The sequence below is a fragment of the Xenopus laevis genome, chromosome 2S (assembly GCF_017654675.1).
Source record: "Xenopus laevis strain J_2021 chromosome 2S, Xenopus_laevis_v10.1, whole genome shotgun sequence".
Classification (NCBI taxonomy): domain Eukaryota; kingdom Metazoa; phylum Chordata; class Amphibia; order Anura; family Pipidae; genus Xenopus; species Xenopus laevis.
In genome coordinates, this window is record NC_054374.1 from 99,437,526 (window position 1) to 99,457,741 (window position 20,216).

The following is a 20,216-nucleotide window of genomic DNA, read 5'->3' on the forward strand; positions in this document are numbered from 1 at the left end:
AAGTTAAGTGTGATGAAGCAAAACGAAATGTATACTTGTAATTATCAACCTTGTGGACTAGGAGAGGATTGTTTTGTGTAGCAAGAAGCTGGAAGTGCGTTTTATTTTATGGCAAAGTTCTTACCTGCTCAGTGCAAAATGTTCCATTAGCTATAAGTAAGCATCATTACCCTGAATTTGAATTTTTAGACTGGATTAACTATTGATTTGTTTCTAGTGATGAGCACATTTTTTCACCAGTCATGGATTCAAAGCTAAATTCCACATTTCACCATCTGCAAATCTTTTCGCGAAATTGTGGTAAAGATTCGCAGTGACAAAAAATTTGCTGAGACAAAAAAGTCTCCTTAAGAAAAAACGCCCTTGCCCATTTGAAGAGAGTAAAAAAAATTGCACATGAAAAAAAATTTGCCGCCTATTGACTTCAATGTGACAGATTTGCAATGCCCATTGCCCATTTGGTGAGAGAGAAAAAAGTTGCATGCGTAATTGTTGTGATTAAAAACTGTTATTGCCTCTTGACTTCAATGTGACAGATGCACTCATCAAAAATTTTTCATTTAAATAAAGGAACAGTTTAGTTTGAAAATTAAAACTGGGTAAATATATTGTATGTACAAAATAAAAAATGTTTCTAATATACATAGGGGCCCATTTACTTAGCTCAAATGAAGGAATAGAGGAAAAAAAAACTTCGAATTTCGAATGTTTTTTTTTGGCTACTTCGTCCTTTGACTACGACTTCGACTTCGAATCGAACGATTCGATAATCAAAGTACTGTCTCTTTAAAAAAAACTTCGACCCCCTACTTCGCCACCTAAAACCTACCGAGGTGCAATGTTAGCCTATGGGGAAGGTCCCCATAGGCTTTGTAACAATTTGGATCTAACGATTCAAAGGATTTAAACGATTTTTCGTTCGATCAAACTATTTGCGGTAAATCGTTCGACTTCGATATTCGAAGTCGAAGGATTTACATTCGGCAGTCGAATATCGAGGGTTAACTAACCCTCGATATTCGACCCTATGTAAATCTGCCCTGTAGTTATCCAGAAATGTAATGTATAAAAGCAGATGCCTAACATAACAGAACACAATGTCCTGGGTGACTATAAGGGGGGCCACATGGAACAAAACTGGTCAGTGACTTTGCAATTGATCCTTATCATGCAGTTCAGATTCAAAAGCAACAGTTATGACCCATGTGCCCCTCCCCTCAAGTCTCTAATTGGTCACTGCCTGGTAACCAATCAGTGGAAATCAAGAGAGCTGAAAAGCAGGAAGTAGTGTTCTGGCTTTTATGTTAGACATCTAGTTACTCCAGCCTTTATACATTATATTTTTGCCTAACTAACTATATTGAAAACATTTTTTATTTTATATAACCTACCTATTTACCCAGTTTTTATTATTATACTGAACAATTCTAACAAGTATGATGGTGCTTCTTTATTTTCTACAAAATGCATTTCTGTGTTCTCACATACTTCAATCCATTGTGTGTCTCCTGTTAGGGACTGGTACCTTCGAATTTGTATTACAATCTGGTGACTTCTAGGGATCAAAGGGCAAAATAGCATGCTATTATGTATTTTACTTGTCAACACAGACAACGTTTATAGCATTCCTGGGACTGTGCTGTCCCAAGGTAATCCTTAAAGGCTGGTATCAGAAAATATTTCTTCCCCTTCTACCTTTTTCTTATATCAATTAGCTTATGTTTTCTTGGGCTTTATATGTCACCTCAATGATTTAACATTCACATGAGGATCATTCTGTACCTTGCACAGTGCTTCAAACTTTGTAGTCTGGGCTTGCCAGTGCCTCCTTACAGCAGTGCTGTATTCATGAGCTGCAGGCAGAGGTTATTCATACCAAAATCATGTAATTGCAGAGTGCAAGTACCTCTGCCTGTAAAGTCATACTAGTAGGGCAGGATGCACTTTAAGGAAAACAGTCTTGTGCTTGTTTATGCAATAGACACCTTGCCTGTAAGTACATAGTTACATAGTTAGCCAGGGTTGAAAAAAAGACCACAAAGTTCAGCCCCTTCAAATGAAACCCAGCATCCATCCATACACACACTGACCCCTCCATACACTCACATAAACTATATATACTCATACACTAACTATAGAATTTAGTATCACAATAGCCTTGGATATTATGCTTGTCCAAGAAATCATCCAAGCAACTTTTAACTGAATCAGCCATCACAACATCACACAGCAGTGCATTCCACAACCTCACTGTCCTGTACTGTGAAGTACCACCTACGTTGCTTCAAATGAAAGTTCTTTTCCTCTAGTTTGAAGGGGGTGGCCTCTGGTGCGGTGATTCTCTTTATGGGTAAAAAGGTCCCCTGTTATTTGTCTATAATGTCCTCTAATGTACTTGTAAAGTGTAATCATGTCCCCTCGCAAGCGTCTTTTTTCCAGAGAAAACAACCCCAACCTTGACAGTCTACCCTCATAATTTCATTCCTCTAATCAGCTTAATTGCACGTCTCTGCACTCTCTCCTGCTCATTTATATCCCTCTTACGAACTGGAGTCCAAAACTGCACTGCATACTCCAGATGAGGCCTTACCAGGGAACTATAAAGAGGCATAATTATGTTTTCATCCCTAGAGATAATGCACTTTTTTATGCAAGACAGAACTTTATTTGCTCTAGTGGCCACAGAATGACACTGCCCAAAATTAGGCAACTTGTTATCCACAAAAAGATCCTTCTCAGTTAAAGAAATTCCCAAAACACTGCCATTTAGTGTATAACTTACATTTATATTATTTTTGCCAAAGTGCATAACCTTGTATTTATCATCATTGAACCTCACTTTCCAGTTTTCTGCCATTTCCAAATTTATAGTATTAGATAGTCAGCACAACGATTGTCGGATTCAATCAAGTCAGTGCACGTCACTTCAGTGGCCACTCTCCATTGGAAACATCATGGATAGAAGAAGTTTGAGACAACACCACTGTATTTTTCTTATTTCTTAAAAGCCTTTAATTGTGCATAAGGGCATCACAGCAACGTTTCAGGTTTGTCAGTAAACTTGATAAAAGGCCGCAAGGCACAATTAAAGGCTTTTAAGAAATAATAAAAATACAGGGGTGCTGTCTCAAACTTCTTCTATCCATTTCCAAATTTATTATCATCAGCAAAAATAGAAACAGTACTTTTAATGCCCACCTCCAGGTCATTAATTGACTTCTCTTAACATTTTGTAATATTGTGTGTTAAAATCCCAATATATAGATATTTAGTAGTGATTAGAACTAGAGTTCAGTTTATAAAATGTTTTGGAAGTGAATACAAAATAGCTGCTTCGTAAACAGTAGCTGCATATATACTGTATATCTATGATGACATGTTCACTTCTATGTCCTTTTGGAAGGCCCCAAATATTTCATACTGACAAGATGAAAGATGACTCTTAAATATATGTTAGTGGTCTTATATACTGTGACAAAATCTATAGGTCTCAAAGAACACTCATTCTTCGGAGACAGATCCTTGTCTATGGTGAGAGCATGTTTCAACCATCGACTACACATATTGTAGATAGGATTTATAAAAGGAAGCTTTCTCTTTGATGTACAAAAAGTATGTATTGCAGAGTAATTACTGAATGTTCTCTTCAACAACATAAGAAGACTTTACCTGGAGCAATCCCTTCACATAAGCATATTTGCTACAATGCATTTTATATGAGCCAACTGGACTATTATAGATCACCTACTGCAACAACAATACGTCTTCACTGCATTAAACAAAAAGTCTGCCTTGCAGTTCTCCGGATGAAAAATTGTATATTTACAAAAGCAAGAAACACTCTGAGTGTAAATCCAATCAAGAATACAATGCTCTTATGTGCAAACATCTCCCTGACTAGTGCAGGGGTAATGGAGCATAGAATATGTGTATCTACGAATAGCTAAGAGTCATATGAGATCTGTGCATTTCAGCAATTCTTGTACAGTATAACTGTCATCTCTGCAAAGATCTAATATTTTCTACAAGATCTCTTCCCTTTTTTTATGGTGTGATTTTAAATTGAGATTCAAGCAACCGTGGCTGCAAATATGTATTCCAAGAGATATCAGCTTTGGCTGTTTGCGAGTATCATTGTATAATCTTTCAGGGAGAAACACAGAACAGATTTGAATGGTTACAGTATATAAAACCTTTTCCAATCAATAGGCTGACACAACAACGGCATGCATACATGATTAGACAAGTTGCCAAATGCATTAACGGGGAACTATAGCTAAAAACTAGGTTAGAGATAACCACACACCTTATATACCCTAAGTTCTTTTCTGGGTGCTCGGTGATAGAGAAATCGGCCACCTCACATGCAAGATATAAAGAAATTCACCGGCTCACAAGACGTGCGTCAGCACGCCTTGTGTGCCGGTGTAGCTGAAGCATAACTGTTCCAGTACGGAGATGTGCTTTGTACAGGTATGGGATCAATTATCCATAATCTCTGAAATTACAGGAAGGTCGTCTCACATAGCCTTCATTTTCATCAATTCATTAAAATGTTTAAAAATAATTTTTGTGTACTAAAGTTGGACTAAACCTTAACTAAAGAAGTAGGCTAGAACTGTTGTACATTTTTCTGCACCAGCCCAAAGGAACCACAGCCCTTTTGCAGGGAAAATCTGGGCCTCCAAAGATGCCCCAGTGGCTACATTACAGGACACAGATAAAAGATCCTGTGTTTATCTTTAAAGCAAGTGTTTATGAGAATAACTGTGTATTTTCTATTCTGTTAATAGACAACGTTGCAAGATTTAGAAAAGCGCCAGCCCCATTTGGAAGAACGTATTACTGCAGCACAAAATCTAAAAAACAAGACAAGCAATCCAGAGGCTAGAGCAGTGATTACAGATCACAGTAAGTATCATTTTCCAGTAAATTATACTTGTGCCCTTGCTGCCAAAAAGCAGTGCAGGGGAGTCCTGGGTAATTTTCATGACTATTGGGAAGCATCTGTCCAGGGTCAATAGGAGCTATTTCCAAACCTCAGGCAGAGTAAACACTGGCACAAGATGACCATGGTGAGTGCCTACAGTGCTGGCCATTGTGCAAAGACCTGTACTTCCCAAATGATTATAACACTGCCTGCATTCAGTACAGCTATATTAAAGAAGGGTGGGTTGAGGGAGGCACATAGGTGTGCCCCTGGACTTGTGCATCATTCAGACATGCAATTTAAGAAGCACTAATGGTTGGCTTTACTGCCTTCACTACAAGGTGCAGACTGCAAGCAAATCGCTCCTGCTCAGCAATAGCGGGAAGTTTTGTACATTGCCCCTTATCATGTCATTTGACACTGTGGGGCAAATTCACTAATGGACGAAGCGCCTAACGCTAGCGTTAATTCGCTAGCGTATTGCATTTTCGTTAATTTGCCGATTCACTAACAGACGCTGGCGTAAATTCGCTAGTGTTACTTCGCACCCTTACTCCTGGCGAATTTGCGCAACGGACGTAACTACGCAAATTCACTGATGAGCGCATTTTTCTGAACGCTACCTTTTACGCCAGACTTCCTTCGCCACCTCAGACCAGGCGAAGTGCAATAGAGTAGATAGGGATTGCTTCAAAAAAAGTTAAAAAAATTTCTAAGTCCCAAAAAACGCTGGCCATCTATGGGTGATAGGCTGAAAAAGATCAAAAAAATTTTTGGGGCTACCCTCCTTCCCCCCTACATTTCCTAACTCATGGCACTTTAACTATACAGTGGGCACATGTGTAGGGCAAAATTAAAATTTTATTTGCTGTTTTGAAGGTTTCCCAGGCTTGTGTAGTGATGCTACATATAACTCCATTGTAACTTCAATTTGGCGCCGTATGCAAATTAAGCATCGCTAGTGTAACTTCGCTTTGCTTGGCGAATTAACGCTAGTGCAACTTCGCAACCTTATGCTTCCCCTGAGCGCAGCTTCGGATTTTAGTGAATTTGCGTATCGCTGGCGAAAATACGCCTGGCGAAGTGAGGTGAAGGGGACGCTGGCGCAACTACGAATCTTAGTGAATTTGCCCCTGTGTGTACACAAGCACTTGCACTCTATAAACAGTGAAACTGTACCACTTTTCACATACTAAACATGCAACACAAAGTGCACTCAAGGGAGTGTACTTAACTCCTGCTTTAAGCAGGATGTTCCCAAATGACTGTGCATATAGGTGCCAGTTGTACCTACCAGTATGTCACTGTCTCTCAGGCAAAACCCTTTGCACCGAACACCAGAGGAGCAAACAGTTGTGGAAGTTTTGCACTACACCTTGTCTCTTTAAGAAATTAACACCCCAACTTTATTTATATAACCAGCTCAGAGATTATAGCAAGAAGGAATGTATATAATGCCTTGATTTATAACAAATGATCTTAAATCAAGGCAAAAAAAAAAAAAAAAACACTCGCCATAAGTGCTTAACCACAGAATGTGAATAGCTATTTATAGGGAGTTAAAACTGTTATCCCAGAATCAGAAAAGATTCTAAAGAAGACAAACTGCTTTTGAATGGCTGTGAAAATATTGTCCCATGACATATTGTGCTACACCTGCCATCAACTACCAGTTGTTTTAGCAGTCAAATGATAAGATAAAATAAGTCTTTTTTTATTGCCTCTCAAAATATAATAGTTGGTTCCTTATGCCAAAAACATTCAATATTTTGAATTTGCAATATATTTTTTTCAACACTTATCTATGGAATGGAAATAGTATAACTGATACATCTGATTATATAATTGTAGGCCAATTAAGGAATATATTGGGATATGTAACAAAGGTGATTTTGAAGACCTTGTTGCACACCCTTGGGTATGACTAGCAATACCAGCAATATGACTGTGTTTGCATCCCAACACAAATAGAAAGTGAACCCAGATTTATTACAAAGGAACTGGGCTGGAATAAATTGGAAGTTAAAGGGGTGGTTCACCTTTAAGTCTGTTATACAATTCTGTAACAACTTTTCAATTGGTCTTCATTATTTATTTTTCATAGTTTTTAAATCATTTGCCTTCTTCTTGTTCTGGAGAAAAATTTGAGTGTGTGCTGCCACAAAAAAAATAAAATAAATGGTACCACTCTAATAAAAAAATATCATAATTAAGTAAATAAACCAGGAGATTCACTCACAGTTCACCTCAGTCCCAAGGTGCAAAATCTAAGACACTGAATCCAAAAGGAAAAAAATGTGAGGATCTCCAATAATCAAAAACTAACTATTTTTGTAAAAAAGTAGAAAATTTATTAAACCTAACGCGTTTCGTGCCTAAAAGGGAACTTACTCATATGAGTAAGTGCCCTTTTAGGCACGAAACGCGTTAGGTTTCATGTCCTAATAAATTTTCTACTTTTTTACAAAAATAGTTAGTTTTTGATTATTGGAGATCCTCACATTTTTTTCCTTTTGGATTCTTCTTGTTTTGACCTTTTCCAGCTTTCCAATAGAGGTCACTGACCCTAGCTAAAAAAACAAAAAACAAATGCTACGCAATGCAACACATGTATTGCCATTGCTACTTTTAATTACTCATAATTCGATTCAGGCCTTTTTCTATTCAGATTCCAGTCTTTTATTCAAATCAATACATAGTTGGTAGGGTAATTTGGGTCCTAGCAACCATATTCCTGAAAACTGCAGACTGGAGAGTTGCTGAATAAACATCTAAATAACTCAAAATCCACAAATAATTAAAAATAAAAAACAATTGCAACAATTGTCTCAGAATAGCACTCTAAAAAAATTTGAATTCTGAGCTAATTTTTGTGGACTGTCTCTTCAATTTGTGGACTTTGAAAAAAGTTTTTTTCTTGGAAAACTTTGAATCAAATTCTATGAAAAACGGACCATATATCCCAACTGTACCATTTTTTGCAGGACAGTCCCAATGCTCAACCCGCAGTCCCTAATTGTTACTGAAATGTCCTGACTTTCTCTTTGATCTCCTGCACTGAACAGCCCAAAAAAACTTATGCCCAGGGCATAGAGGAGGGGCAGACAATATTTGATTGACAGCTGAGATTTTTGAATGAGCAAACAACATCTATGAATGCTTTAAAAAAAATAGAAAATGGATTTTATTATACAGATTTTTGTGTCTGGATGACAGGTCCACTTTAATTAACATATTTTTCACTTTTAAAACTATAAAAAATGTGAAGAAAGAAAACTGTGGGGTGTGTGGAAACATACAAGTATGCAAACAGGTATCTCAGTTGCTCTAGCAACAGAAAAAAATGTCACTCGTAATGTTAAAAATATTCAGAGGGATAGGCAGAAAAAATTACAAAGGTTACTTGAGTCAAACATTGGTATTTATAGCGGGAGATTGGCTTTTCTTTAAGTAAATCCAAAGATAAATATAAGCTTTCTTTCAGAAGAAAGTCTATTAGACCCAGTTCTTCGGTATACATTTTATCACAGCTAAATGAATGGGGGCATAAATGTTGCTAAGATAAGTCATAACATTGGACTAATACAATTTTGTAGGCTCGTGCTGTGTATATAGAAGCTTGGACATATTTAGAGGGTACTTTTGTTTAATCATTATTGGTTGCCTGCCCCCATTAGATTGACAGTTTACTGTAAGAGCAATATTATACGGGTCATTTGATCACAGGTGTAGTGTGCAAAGTGCAATTTTGGAAGCAAACCAACATGCTTTTTACCTACAATGCTACATTTTCCTCATAATAATTCCAGTGTCATTTCAACTGTATGGGGAGTTATACCTGCCACCGCTGCATTTGATGCAATAATCAGAGACATGCAAATCACTCCTTTATGTCCCTCTGGCCAACTATGCATCGAGAACTGCTGGTTTTATAGCACTGATACAGCCTAATAGTTCAGAGCCATATATCCAAACTTGCCTGTTTTGATCTTGTTATTGGAACATGGCTTCTGAGTGGGTAGTGGGGGTTTAGTGGTTGAGAAAGCCATCTCACACTTGTAGAATAAAATCAAAAATCCAGTTTTAATGGGGTATTTAAAAACAACAACAGGCATCCATTTACAGATGTACTCCTACCCTATGAGATGTATGGTCACCTGACGTGTTTCATGCCTCTCTCTGGCACTTCATTGTGAGTGGGTAGCACATAAATCTGCAATAGCCTATATGTATTTAGTCCTGCAACATCACCTGAAATCCAGAACTTTGCATGGTAGCTATATTATGAAACACTTTGACCCACTGCAGAATAAAATGAGAATTAGTTCACCAATTATGGACCCCATGCTAATGCAAAATGTAGCCATAGCCCCATCATGGTGAAAGATGTAACAGAAAAGAAAAACTTTTTGTTTGCTGCCATGTTTAGTGACACAAATATATTAATCTAATGTTAAGTTAAAGAATTCATTTAGTATAGCTTTGTCAGTTTTTCAATATTTAGCAAAAATAAACTAAAATGTTACACATTCTGTTTAGATTTATTTAAAGGAGAAGGAAAGTTGTCTTGCACTTGGGGGTGCCAAATGTTAGGCACCCCAAGTGATTGTATTTATTTATCTGAAACCCCGGGCCGGTGCTCCTATCAGCAGAAAACTGCACCGGACCAGGGTTCTTCCAGTGAGCACCACTCATTGATCCTCATCCGGCTCATTTTTTTCTTCTTCAAATTTCCCGGGGCAGATGCATGTGCAGTAGAATAAAATAGCCGACTATTTGGTTTGAATTTGGCTTTTCGCTCTACTGCGCATGTGCAGCCACACAAAGAAAGAGGTAGATGGAAGAGGATCGCTCAGTGGTACTCACTGGAAAAACCAGGGCCGGTGCAGTCCAGGTAAGTAAATACAATCACTTGTGGGTGCCTAGCATTTGGCACCCTGAAGTGCAAAACGACTTTCCATATCGTTATCATTCCTTATTTGTTGAATTAAAGAATGATTGTGGTTTTACAGATTTGGGGGCCAATTCATTAACTTCGAGTGAAGGAATAGAAGGAAAAAAACTTTCAAAGTGTTTTTTTTGGCTACTTCGACCATCGAATGGGCTACTTCGACCTTCGACTACGACTTCGACTTGAAATCGAAGGATTCAAACTAAAAATCGTTCGACTATTCGATCATTCGATAGTCAAAGTACCGTCTCTTTAAGAAAAAACTTCGACCCCCTAGTTCGCCACCTAAAAGCTGCTGAACCAAATGTTAGCCTATGGAGAAGGTCCCTATAGGCTTGGCTAAATTTTTTTGGTCGAAGGATAATCCTTCGATTGTTGGATTAAAATCCTTCAAATCGTTCGATTCGAAGGATTTAATCGTTCGATCGAACGATTATTCCTTTGATCGTTCAATCGCAGTATTTGCGCAAAATCCTTCGACTTTGATTTTAAAAGTCAAAGGATTTTCATTCCCAGTCGAATATCGAGGGTTAATTAACCCTCGATATTCGACCCTTGATGAATTTGCCCCTAGATAAACCCAATAAGATTCATTATATCTTATTTGGAATCAAGTTCTGTTTCATTATTTCAGAGAAAAATAAGTCATTTTTAAAAAATATTATTTACTTAAAAGTGAGTCTATAGGAAGTGGCCTTCCTTTAATTCAGAGCTTTCTTAACAATATATTTCTGGATAAAATATCCCATCCCTGTACTTTATTCTACGGTGGTGATATAGTATAATTTTTTGAATTTATTTTGTACACTTTCATTATGCTTTGATGGGAGGTTTAAAGTTTTTCTTTTTGGATGGAAGTTGATGTATATGCGATTAGTGATGGGCGAATTTGTGCCATTTCGCCGGAAAATTTGAGAATTTCCTGCAAAATTTGCGAAACGGCAAAAAAATTGCAAAACGGCGCCGGCGTCTCGCGGAAATTTTTTTTGACGCCAGCGAATTTTTTGCGGGCGTTTCACGAATATATATAAATTCGCCCATCACAGTATGTGATGATACAAATGTGAATTCTGCTCACCTTCTTGATCAGTCAGTATCTTGAATTTAATTCATTGCCATGCAGTGATACAGTAAAATCATTGAATATCCTAAATCATAACAATAAAAGGTAGAATTTCTCTAAAAGAAATGTAATGTTGACATTATGATCAACAATAGTAGTCAGACAGAGTATGGTACTTAACACAATATTATAAAATATTCTGCTACAGTTGATGAAAATTGTATTATATGTTCAAGAACGCATCTCCAAAGAGCTGTGTGAATAATGTGCTAATATATGGATTTAATTAGAATTCCTTTATAATAATAAATTAAAATGTAAAAATTAATGTTTGTTTTTGGATGGAAAATGAGTATGAATAATTCACATGAAGAATATTTATAGTTTCACAGCACTAATTGAAACATTTATTCAGCATGAAAATTTCATTTGAATATCAATAAGATCTCCCGTATATCTTTATGTCAGCTGGTAAAAAAAAAATCAAGGCTAGAAAGCACAAAAGTAAGCTATTGGAATAACTTTAATTCCTGCAATTTAAACAGAATTGCAATGAATACTGAGATCCAGATCTATTACAAATGCTTAAGGCATATTAGTGTTTTTAAGAGATTAGTTTTGATGAAATTAACATAATTTCATCATATAGTAGCAAAAACACTTTCAGAGATTCTGTGTAGTATTTAATTATAACTCACTACTTAGTAATCACTAAGGGTTTCTTCAATGGACATTTCATTTTCTGACTAGTTATAATGTGAAAAATAAATACTGGAGAAGGTGCCTTGTTTTATACAACTACAAAAATGTTTTAAAAGACATAATAAATCAATAAAGATATGGTATTCCTTATGCAGAAACCTATTATCTAGAAAGCTCTGAATTACAGGAAGGCTCCCATAGAGTCCATATTACTCATATTATTCTACTTTTAAAAGAGTACTGCACAGGAAATTTTAGAAGAGGGAGACAGGAGATTCTCTCCTGTGACTGCACAGTGGCTTGAATTGATACAGACACTACTACTGCTTGTGCTATGTGACACTACAAATCTCATGGTGGGAGATGCAGCTCCTACTCATAGCAGAGTTTGGCGCCATCCTCTCTGTAGGTAGAGACAGCTTAATACTCAGTGGTGGATATAATGACATAGTGCTGATCTCAAATTTTCAGTGAGGAACAGAAGAGCATAGTAGCTTATGGAATGCTGACTTAGAATAATGAATTTGGTTTGGCTGGCAAGGTCCCATTTATTTGATAAAATGTAAATAAATACTGTGACCATTTACCCCATTTCGGCTCCTGGTGTTTTATTAAGGAATATAACAATTGTCATGCAATTTGTTATTTAAAAACATTACAGAAGTTTATTGAAGGTAAGATCTCATTACACATTTCAGGTGGAAATGTTCCTGAAATGTTTGTTGAGATCTTACCTTCAATAAACTTCAATTGTGTTTTAGCAGAGCAAATCTTGTACTTTTGTCTTATATGGATAAAACTAAACCCTTGCCCTCTCAACCCCCTCCACTGCTCCCCCCACTGTCAAGTGTTCTCCTTTAAACAAAAAACACTTATTTATACACTTGTTTATTTTGTTGTTTAGAGTATCTAGAAAGGATTGTTAATGCATAAGTTATTGCAAAAACAAGGATCCTCTGAAGCCTATAACACACAGGGTACAAATTCAAAAGTTGGGAGGCCAGGAAGAGGAAAGAATATTGTGTTATTAACTTGGAACGGATGAGTAATACTGTACAAATGCTTTATGCACTGACTTAAGCTTAAGTTGTCTTTTATTCTCATTGTATTCTTAGGTACATATGCCTTATCAAACATGTCTGTAATGTGTTCTGCATTTGTGTTTTAGTTGATAAAATTCAAAATCAATGGGAAGAAGTTCAGTGTCACCTTCAGAACAGAAGACTGCAGCTACAAGAAATGTTGAAGGATTCCAACCAATGGATAGAGGCTCGACATGAGGCTGATAAAGTTATTGAGAAAGCAAAAAGCAGGACAGAGTCATGGAAAGAAATATCCTACACAGTTGAAGCCCTGAATAAACAGAATTCTGATCTTAAGGTTTGTTTTATTATTAATGTTTTTTAAACAATTACTTGCAGTTCAATAACTATTTCAAGTTTGAGACAGCAATAATACAGTGAAAATGGTATTAGCCATTATGCACATTAGTGACAAAGTTTAGTATTTTATATTCTGTATTTGATTTCCACCCATTTTTCCAGATTTCTATATTTCTTTACTATAAGATCCCCTATTTCAACTATATAGCACAATTCCAATAATTAAAGATAATATATAATAGCATAATTATAATATAAGTAAATAAAAAAGAATTTAAAAAAACTTAAATTACATCACGAAAAACTTAAATTACATCACAAAAAACTTAAATTACATCACGAAAAACTTAAATTACATCACAAAAAACTTAAATTACATCAAGGTGGAGCATTTTGATTGGCAGTACCAACCACATGGTAAAACATCCTATTGATGTAGTTTGTAGTGAAGCAATGAAGATATCCAAGAATATTCTCTCTATTTATAATATGATTTTCTTTCTTTCTAAAAGCCAAATGTGTTTTAAGATATTAGGCCATGCCCTTTGTCTTTGGCTATTATTAGTAGTAGCAGACATTTAATATTTGCTCCCCTACAATACAATTCCATGTAATTGAACAACAAAACCCAAGAAGTTCAGAAAGCTAGTTCAGCAGTTTTGAGAAACCTATGGGTTAGTCATATTTGAATCATAGAGTAGAAAACAGAAATGTCATGCAAGCATGAAATAGGAAAGGAAAAGGTATGTAATGCATGCAGAACAAATTCACACCATTTTGAATAGATACTCTTCTTGTATAAATCTGCTCAAGTGTATGTATATTGTGTTAGTGTATACATGGTACATAACAAAAGAATGTTCACATACATTTAATACGTGTTTACATTATAGCGTATCTGAACAAAAAATGGAGGTTAAATAGATTGACATGTATTGCAGTTTATATCCAGAAATCTGTAGCACTTTTTTCTATTTGTGTTGTCTTTTGATGCCCAAAATGTTTATAATATGATGAGGCCTCTAGTCAATTGTTCCCTACTCAGGCTGTTCTTACTGAGCTCTTTTCCAAGGGGGCTCAAGAGAGATCTCTCCAAAGCAAAGGATATAAACTATTTTGTCAGCTATTTGCGTTTCCATGTTGGATCTCAAGCTCTGCAGTTTGAGAAAGATGGCACAGTTAGAATCTTAATGTAAAACAACCCACAACTGCCTCTTGTGTTTGCCTTTTTGCTGTGTGTGTTCTTTTTATATGCTTTTATTCCATGTGGGTGAATCAGGGTTGGCAAACCCCGGTGGAGCTTGTATATTCATTTATTTTAATTACGACCCTTATTTACCTTTACTTGCCCTCTAAAAATTCCCTAAGTGAATCCTCATTACAGAAAATTAAAAAATAACCATAAGTGGTGCGATCACTCAATGTCACTAATTATTTCAGCCTTTTAGGTCAGCAAATTTCAGATCATAAAAACACAATACAAAATTGCATGTCAGGGTTTGGAATTATTCGGATTATTTGGAAATGAGTGTAGCTTCAAATTTAGACTAAAAGTTTACCAATAAAACGAGTTAAGACAAGTTTGGCTGTTATAGATAAACTTTGGATTCATTGCATTTGGATGGAGAATGCCATTTCAGTTTGACTAACCCATAAAGCATTCAGCAGAGCACTTTGTTTATTTCACAGCTGCAGAGACTGTAGCAAACGTCAATGTTTCTCTGTTATAAGAATCATTGACCAGTCAGCTTGCATTACATACAATCCTAGATCATCTTTCCCCATTATAGAACTGTTTTTAAAAGTCAAAAAAGTTTTGGCTTACATAAACTCTAGCTGACGGACAGAAAAAGTGATTTAGAGATATTGTGTCCATGAGAAATCTTGACCCATAGTGCATTTTTTTGGGGTGATGTCATATGTGAGGGCTCATTTATGAATGAAATGGCTTTCCTTACAACTTGTGCCGAGTGCCAATGCCCCTGTGCTTTGAAGATTTGCAAGCAATGGCATGCAAGTTGCAAAATACAGGATGCCCAGAGCAAGGGAGCCTTGGAAGTAACACCTGTCTTGAGAGGCATTACTTTAGGGGTTCCCTTAACGTGTTAAGCATACTCAAGTGAATTGCACCTAGTGCAAATGCTGAAAACAATGCCATTGCTTCAGTTTAAATATGATTTACCAAAACAAACAATTTGCACCAGGATTAGTAAATCACACTAGAGGTGCATCACATGGTATTTTGCATGACACCAGCAAATATTCTGGAATTTTAGCAAAAACATGGACCTATTACATTGCACCTGCATTCATAACTGGACTGAAAAAAAACTTCCTTCTCTCGTCCCCTTATTTAAATTCAAATTGTCAAACCTACAGTTAATCAAAAGTATATACACAATACAAAAAAGTGTGTTATACGAGTTATGGGTGAATCAATTTGTCAGGTGCCCGCCAAAATTCGCCAGCGGCAAAAGATTTTGGACAGGCATTGTAAAAGTCGCTCACGTCAAAACCGTTGCGTGTCAACATTATTCCAATGCCCATTGACTTTAACCACAAAATTAATCACAAAATTTGCAAAACGTGAATTTTGCCACCCGCATCAATTCTGATGCTGGCGGCAAAATTCGCGTTTCGCAAATTTTTGTCCTTTTTTGCCCTTTTCGCAAGAAACATGACAAATTTGCCCATAACTATAAGAGATAAAATAAATGCATTTTTTGTTGATGTTGAGGAGAAAGGATATTTATTATACATGTATCCTGTAGTTCGGCAATAGACAATTTGACAGGAATACAATACAGTATCATCAATGTCTTGCCAATTGTTGAAAGGTTTTATTTACACTCATATCACACTTTTTTTTATCCCTTTTAAATCCCCAGTGAATAATGGCCTGGGCTATGTAGAGACACCTGCAAATCAATAGTACAATCTGCAGCAGATTATGTAAATTATCCTAAGAAAGGACTGCAAGCGTAACATCATGGGTTTCCTGTTATGCTATTCAGTGAATGATTTGAATAAGAGGATTGAAAAAAAAAGCTCAGTAAAATAAAATACCAATATGTTAAGATTTAAAAAAAAACTCTTTTTCAGACTCTACAATTATTTCAGGCTCTAAAACCCCCGTAGAATGCAGTTTGGCTGCTTAAAGCTGTTGAGCACATTTTTGAGTAAATGATGTATTGATCAAAGTGGTAAATGCTTTCATAAACAAGTCATTTCATTCATCATTTGACTGTCTCATAGGAAAGTGTTAATAACTGGGCAGAATACACAAGAATTCCCTAGTTCAAAGTTTAATAAAGTTACTTCCAAAACTTCCTGGAACACTAATTAATCTTAATTAACTAATTAAAAGCATACATCCTGCGTGTTGTATTTTCATGCAAAATATGCTTATAAAATGGCATTGCTTGTCTTGGAAAAATCTACATCTCCAGCTCGTATATTTCATTCTAGGCTTAGATTTTTGTTCAGAGAGCTTTTTCCTCGGATACAATTCATATCAGTATAACGCAAATCTAAAGAGCAAGAGCAACCTGCCGAGTTTTAATGACAAGTTTTAGGGTAAGGCCAGACGAGGAGATTCAGGGAGATTTTGTCGCCTGGCGACTTATCGCCACGTCTTTTGCGCGACTATCTCCCCGAACTGCCTCAGCGTCTTTTCCCCATAGGCTACAGCGCAAAATCGCCTGCGCTAATGCACACGCGGCGATGTGTTTTCAATAGTCGCCCAAAGTTACCTCAGTGACAAAATCTTCCCGAATCTCTTTGTCTGGCCTTACCCTTAAAGCCTATGGCATGTTGCTTGAGATATAAACAACACAGTAGAGGCTGAAATGCTCTTTAAAAAATCTTTTAGACACACCTAACCTAAAAATAATAGGACTGTTACTAACCATTGAATCCACAACTGACTGCACAGTATCATGGTGACACAACATTTACTCAGGTCACTGAGTAAAGTTACACAGTTGAACGATCTAACAATAAAGAGATGTGATGTCCTAGAGCTTTTAAACAAAGAGAGGTTAACATAATAAATTATGCAAACTGTACACAAAGCATATAGTGCTTTAAACAATCAATGAGATATTTGCTCTGCAACGGGTAGTAAATGGTAAGCATTTGATTGGGCCACATTACAGACAAATAAAGCTGAACTAATGTGAATGTTTTCAAATGGATACAATATGTAATCTTCAAGCACACTCCGCTGAAATTGATGATACTTTGCTTGTAATATTGATGTGCATATGCCTCTGTGATTACACTATCCTTCCAGCAGATGGCACTAATAACATAATAAATTAAATGTTCTGTATTCTAGGATGAACGTGCATGAATTTAAGTGTCGAGAAGTGAATTTGTGCAAAAAGAAAAACTCCTAACTGATGGATAATATTCTAAAAAATCATGTTACAATTTTTAAAACAATCATTGCTATGGTTTTAGTATAAAAGCATTTCCCCATTAGTCTCCTACCCAGGGATCTACTGAATAGCTGAAGCACAATGTTAGATCTTACAAGGATTTTTCTTTATATATGAGAGCAGACATGTCTGTGCATCTTCTTACTGGTCTGTGAATGCCTTCAAAATCTCCTAATGATTGTCCCTATACTGGTATGATGCTGATTTCTGAAATGTTTAATGCAAACACACAGAACATCCTTTTTGTGAGTCTTTCCTTTTCATTGTCTTGATTATATCTAGTAATAGGACAACTATTTCTTTCCTTCACTAGCAATTTTCCAAGGAACTCCAGCAATGGCAGATAAATGTCGACGCAGCAATCGACTTAGCTCTTAAGCTTCTATGTGACTATTCTACAGATGACACAAGAAAAGTGGAATTGATGAAAGATAACATTAATGCTACTTGGGCAAGAATTAATAAGAGGTATGTTATATTCTCTATCACAGTGTTCTTCTTAAATCCATCCATGTTGATTTGAATTGACATCATGTAAAGACCTTCTATCCCCTTACAGGTAACAAAGACAATCTAAACGTTCTGTCATTTGAACAGTGAAGAACATAACAGCCATTTAGACCAATTGTGTGAACTTGTTATTTAGCTGTCAACATATTCAGACACAATGTAGGCTCAGGCCTTTCTTAAATGAAATATAGTGATAGGCAAATAAATTCGCCAGGTGCAAATTTGTGGTGAATTTCCACATTTCGCCGCCGGTGAATAAATTTGTGAAAGTGCTGCGAAAAGTCGCCAGTGAAAAATCTGCAACGTTGGGAAAATGTGGGTGCAGGTCAGAATAGTCACACGCATAAACGTTGTCGGGAGTCAAAATTGTTTGGATGCCCATTGACTTTAATGTGACCAAAATATGCGCGCATAACAATTTTCGTGGGCGTCAAAAATTACTTCAATGCATTTTGTGAATTTTCTGCCGCTTCGCGGGAAATTAGCTGATTTTTCGGCGAAGCAAAACAGGACAAATTCACCCATCACTAATGAAATGTATTTGTTACATAAGCAACAGGATTAAGTCTTGCACAATGTCTTACCCATGAATCAAGTGTGCTCTACTTTCTGTGCAAGATTTATATTTAGCAGGCTGTTTTTTCACTTGCTTGTCTTTGCCTTTAGAAGAGTATGTATTTTCATGTCACTCTGCAGACAAAACACGGACGACCTCCCTTCCCCAGGACACTTCTCTTAATATTCTCGGTTATAGAAGTTTATAATCCAGCAGAAAGCAATAACACGCAGGAGATTTCCACCCCACTGACAGACTGGCTCAATGTATCTACCTTTTTTAATTAAAGATAAAAATGACATGCACATTTTTCATTTACCCAGACTTTCCTGATTTCACTTTAATTATCTCTTCCCCATTATTCTTTTTCCCCATCAGCCTCCTGTTTCAGTCCTGAAAGATCCGTGGGAGTACCATTAACCAATATATTAACGTAACTCATTTTCCTTTTCAAGGTGCATTTACTTTTATGAGCTGTAAGGACAGAAATTATAATAGCAAAGGGAAAAGTAAAAGAAAACAGAAATAGGATTAACATTACATGTGGGCATTGTAAGTTTTCTCATTAAATCCAAAATTACATTATTTTTTATAGTATCTGCCCACAAACTTTCCCTTATAATGTATTTAGATATTAGTTTGCACAGTGCAAGGTTTAGAAAGTTCAATGGTTGTTTGGAAACCCTTTTTTTGAATTGCCAACTTTTCATCATTTATAATCCACCCACACTTTACAATGGCCTAAAAAAGTGTCCAGGATCAGCTTCAGCATTATGGCACACAGATGGCCTCATGTACCAAGACAGGACATCAGGAAATCAGAAACACCCTAAGTGTGGTTTAACTGCATATAATAGCATAGCACCAACAAAAACAACATATTTTTTAACTAGGTGATTTTTGTTGCACGACTGGCATGGGATAATTGCTTGCAGAGGTTCTACCAATTGCTTGTTTTGAACACTGTGATTATTTAATCTAGCTATGGTAGGTCGTTACTGTGACTTTACTGGGTGAAGGAATTTTTAAAACACTAAAGATAGTTATCGATACTAAAGTTGATTTCTGGCACAATTTGGCACCTTCAGGGCAGAGACACGCTACTATTTTGCGAGATTAGTCACCCAGTGACAAATCGATTCTTCTTCAGGCGACTAATCTTCCCTAACTGCCTTCCCGCTGGCTAGAATGTAAATTCGCCGGCGGGATGGCACTCGGGAAGGCTTCATTTTCTGAAGTTGACCAAAGATGCCTAACGCGGAAACTGCGGACGACTTCGGAAAACCGAAGCGACCTGAGTGCCATCCCGCCGACGATTCACATTCTAGCTGGCAAGAAGGCAGTTCAAGGAGATTAGTCGCCAAAGAAGAAGAAGCGATTGGTCATTGGGCGACCAATCTCCCAAAATAGCAGCATGTGTCTCTGCCCTCAGGAATATAAGGAATTGTGTGTTTTTCTTTCTGTAATCATTAGTAATTAGAGAGATTAAGTAAAGAAGTATTAAACAATCACAATTAATTATTAAAAGTAAGATTTATAAATGAAATTACACCAACCCACTCCGCTTTTGTATACTTCCCACATACTTGCTGGACTTGGTGATGTATTAGTTATCTGTGCTTACTAAGCACAGAAAACAGTTTCTGTTGCTGTATGTTTTATAGATAAGTACCCTACTTG

General features: G+C 36.5%; 1 protein-coding gene across 1 annotated transcript in view; it reads left to right on the forward strand.

Annotated features, from left to right (window-relative positions):
- dmd.1.S (dystrophin, gene 1 S homeolog) overlaps window positions 1-20,216 on the forward strand; it is a 935,293-nt gene that overhangs the window by 523,808 nt on the left and 391,269 nt on the right. The window contains exons 52-54 of the mRNA XM_041584187.1: window positions 4,794-4,911; window positions 12,815-13,026; window positions 17,784-17,938. Coding sequence (XP_041440121.1) covers window positions 4,794-4,911; window positions 12,815-13,026; window positions 17,784-17,938 — 485 coding nt within the window. The remainder of the gene's footprint in view (window positions 1-4,793; window positions 4,912-12,814; window positions 13,027-17,783; window positions 17,939-20,216) is intronic.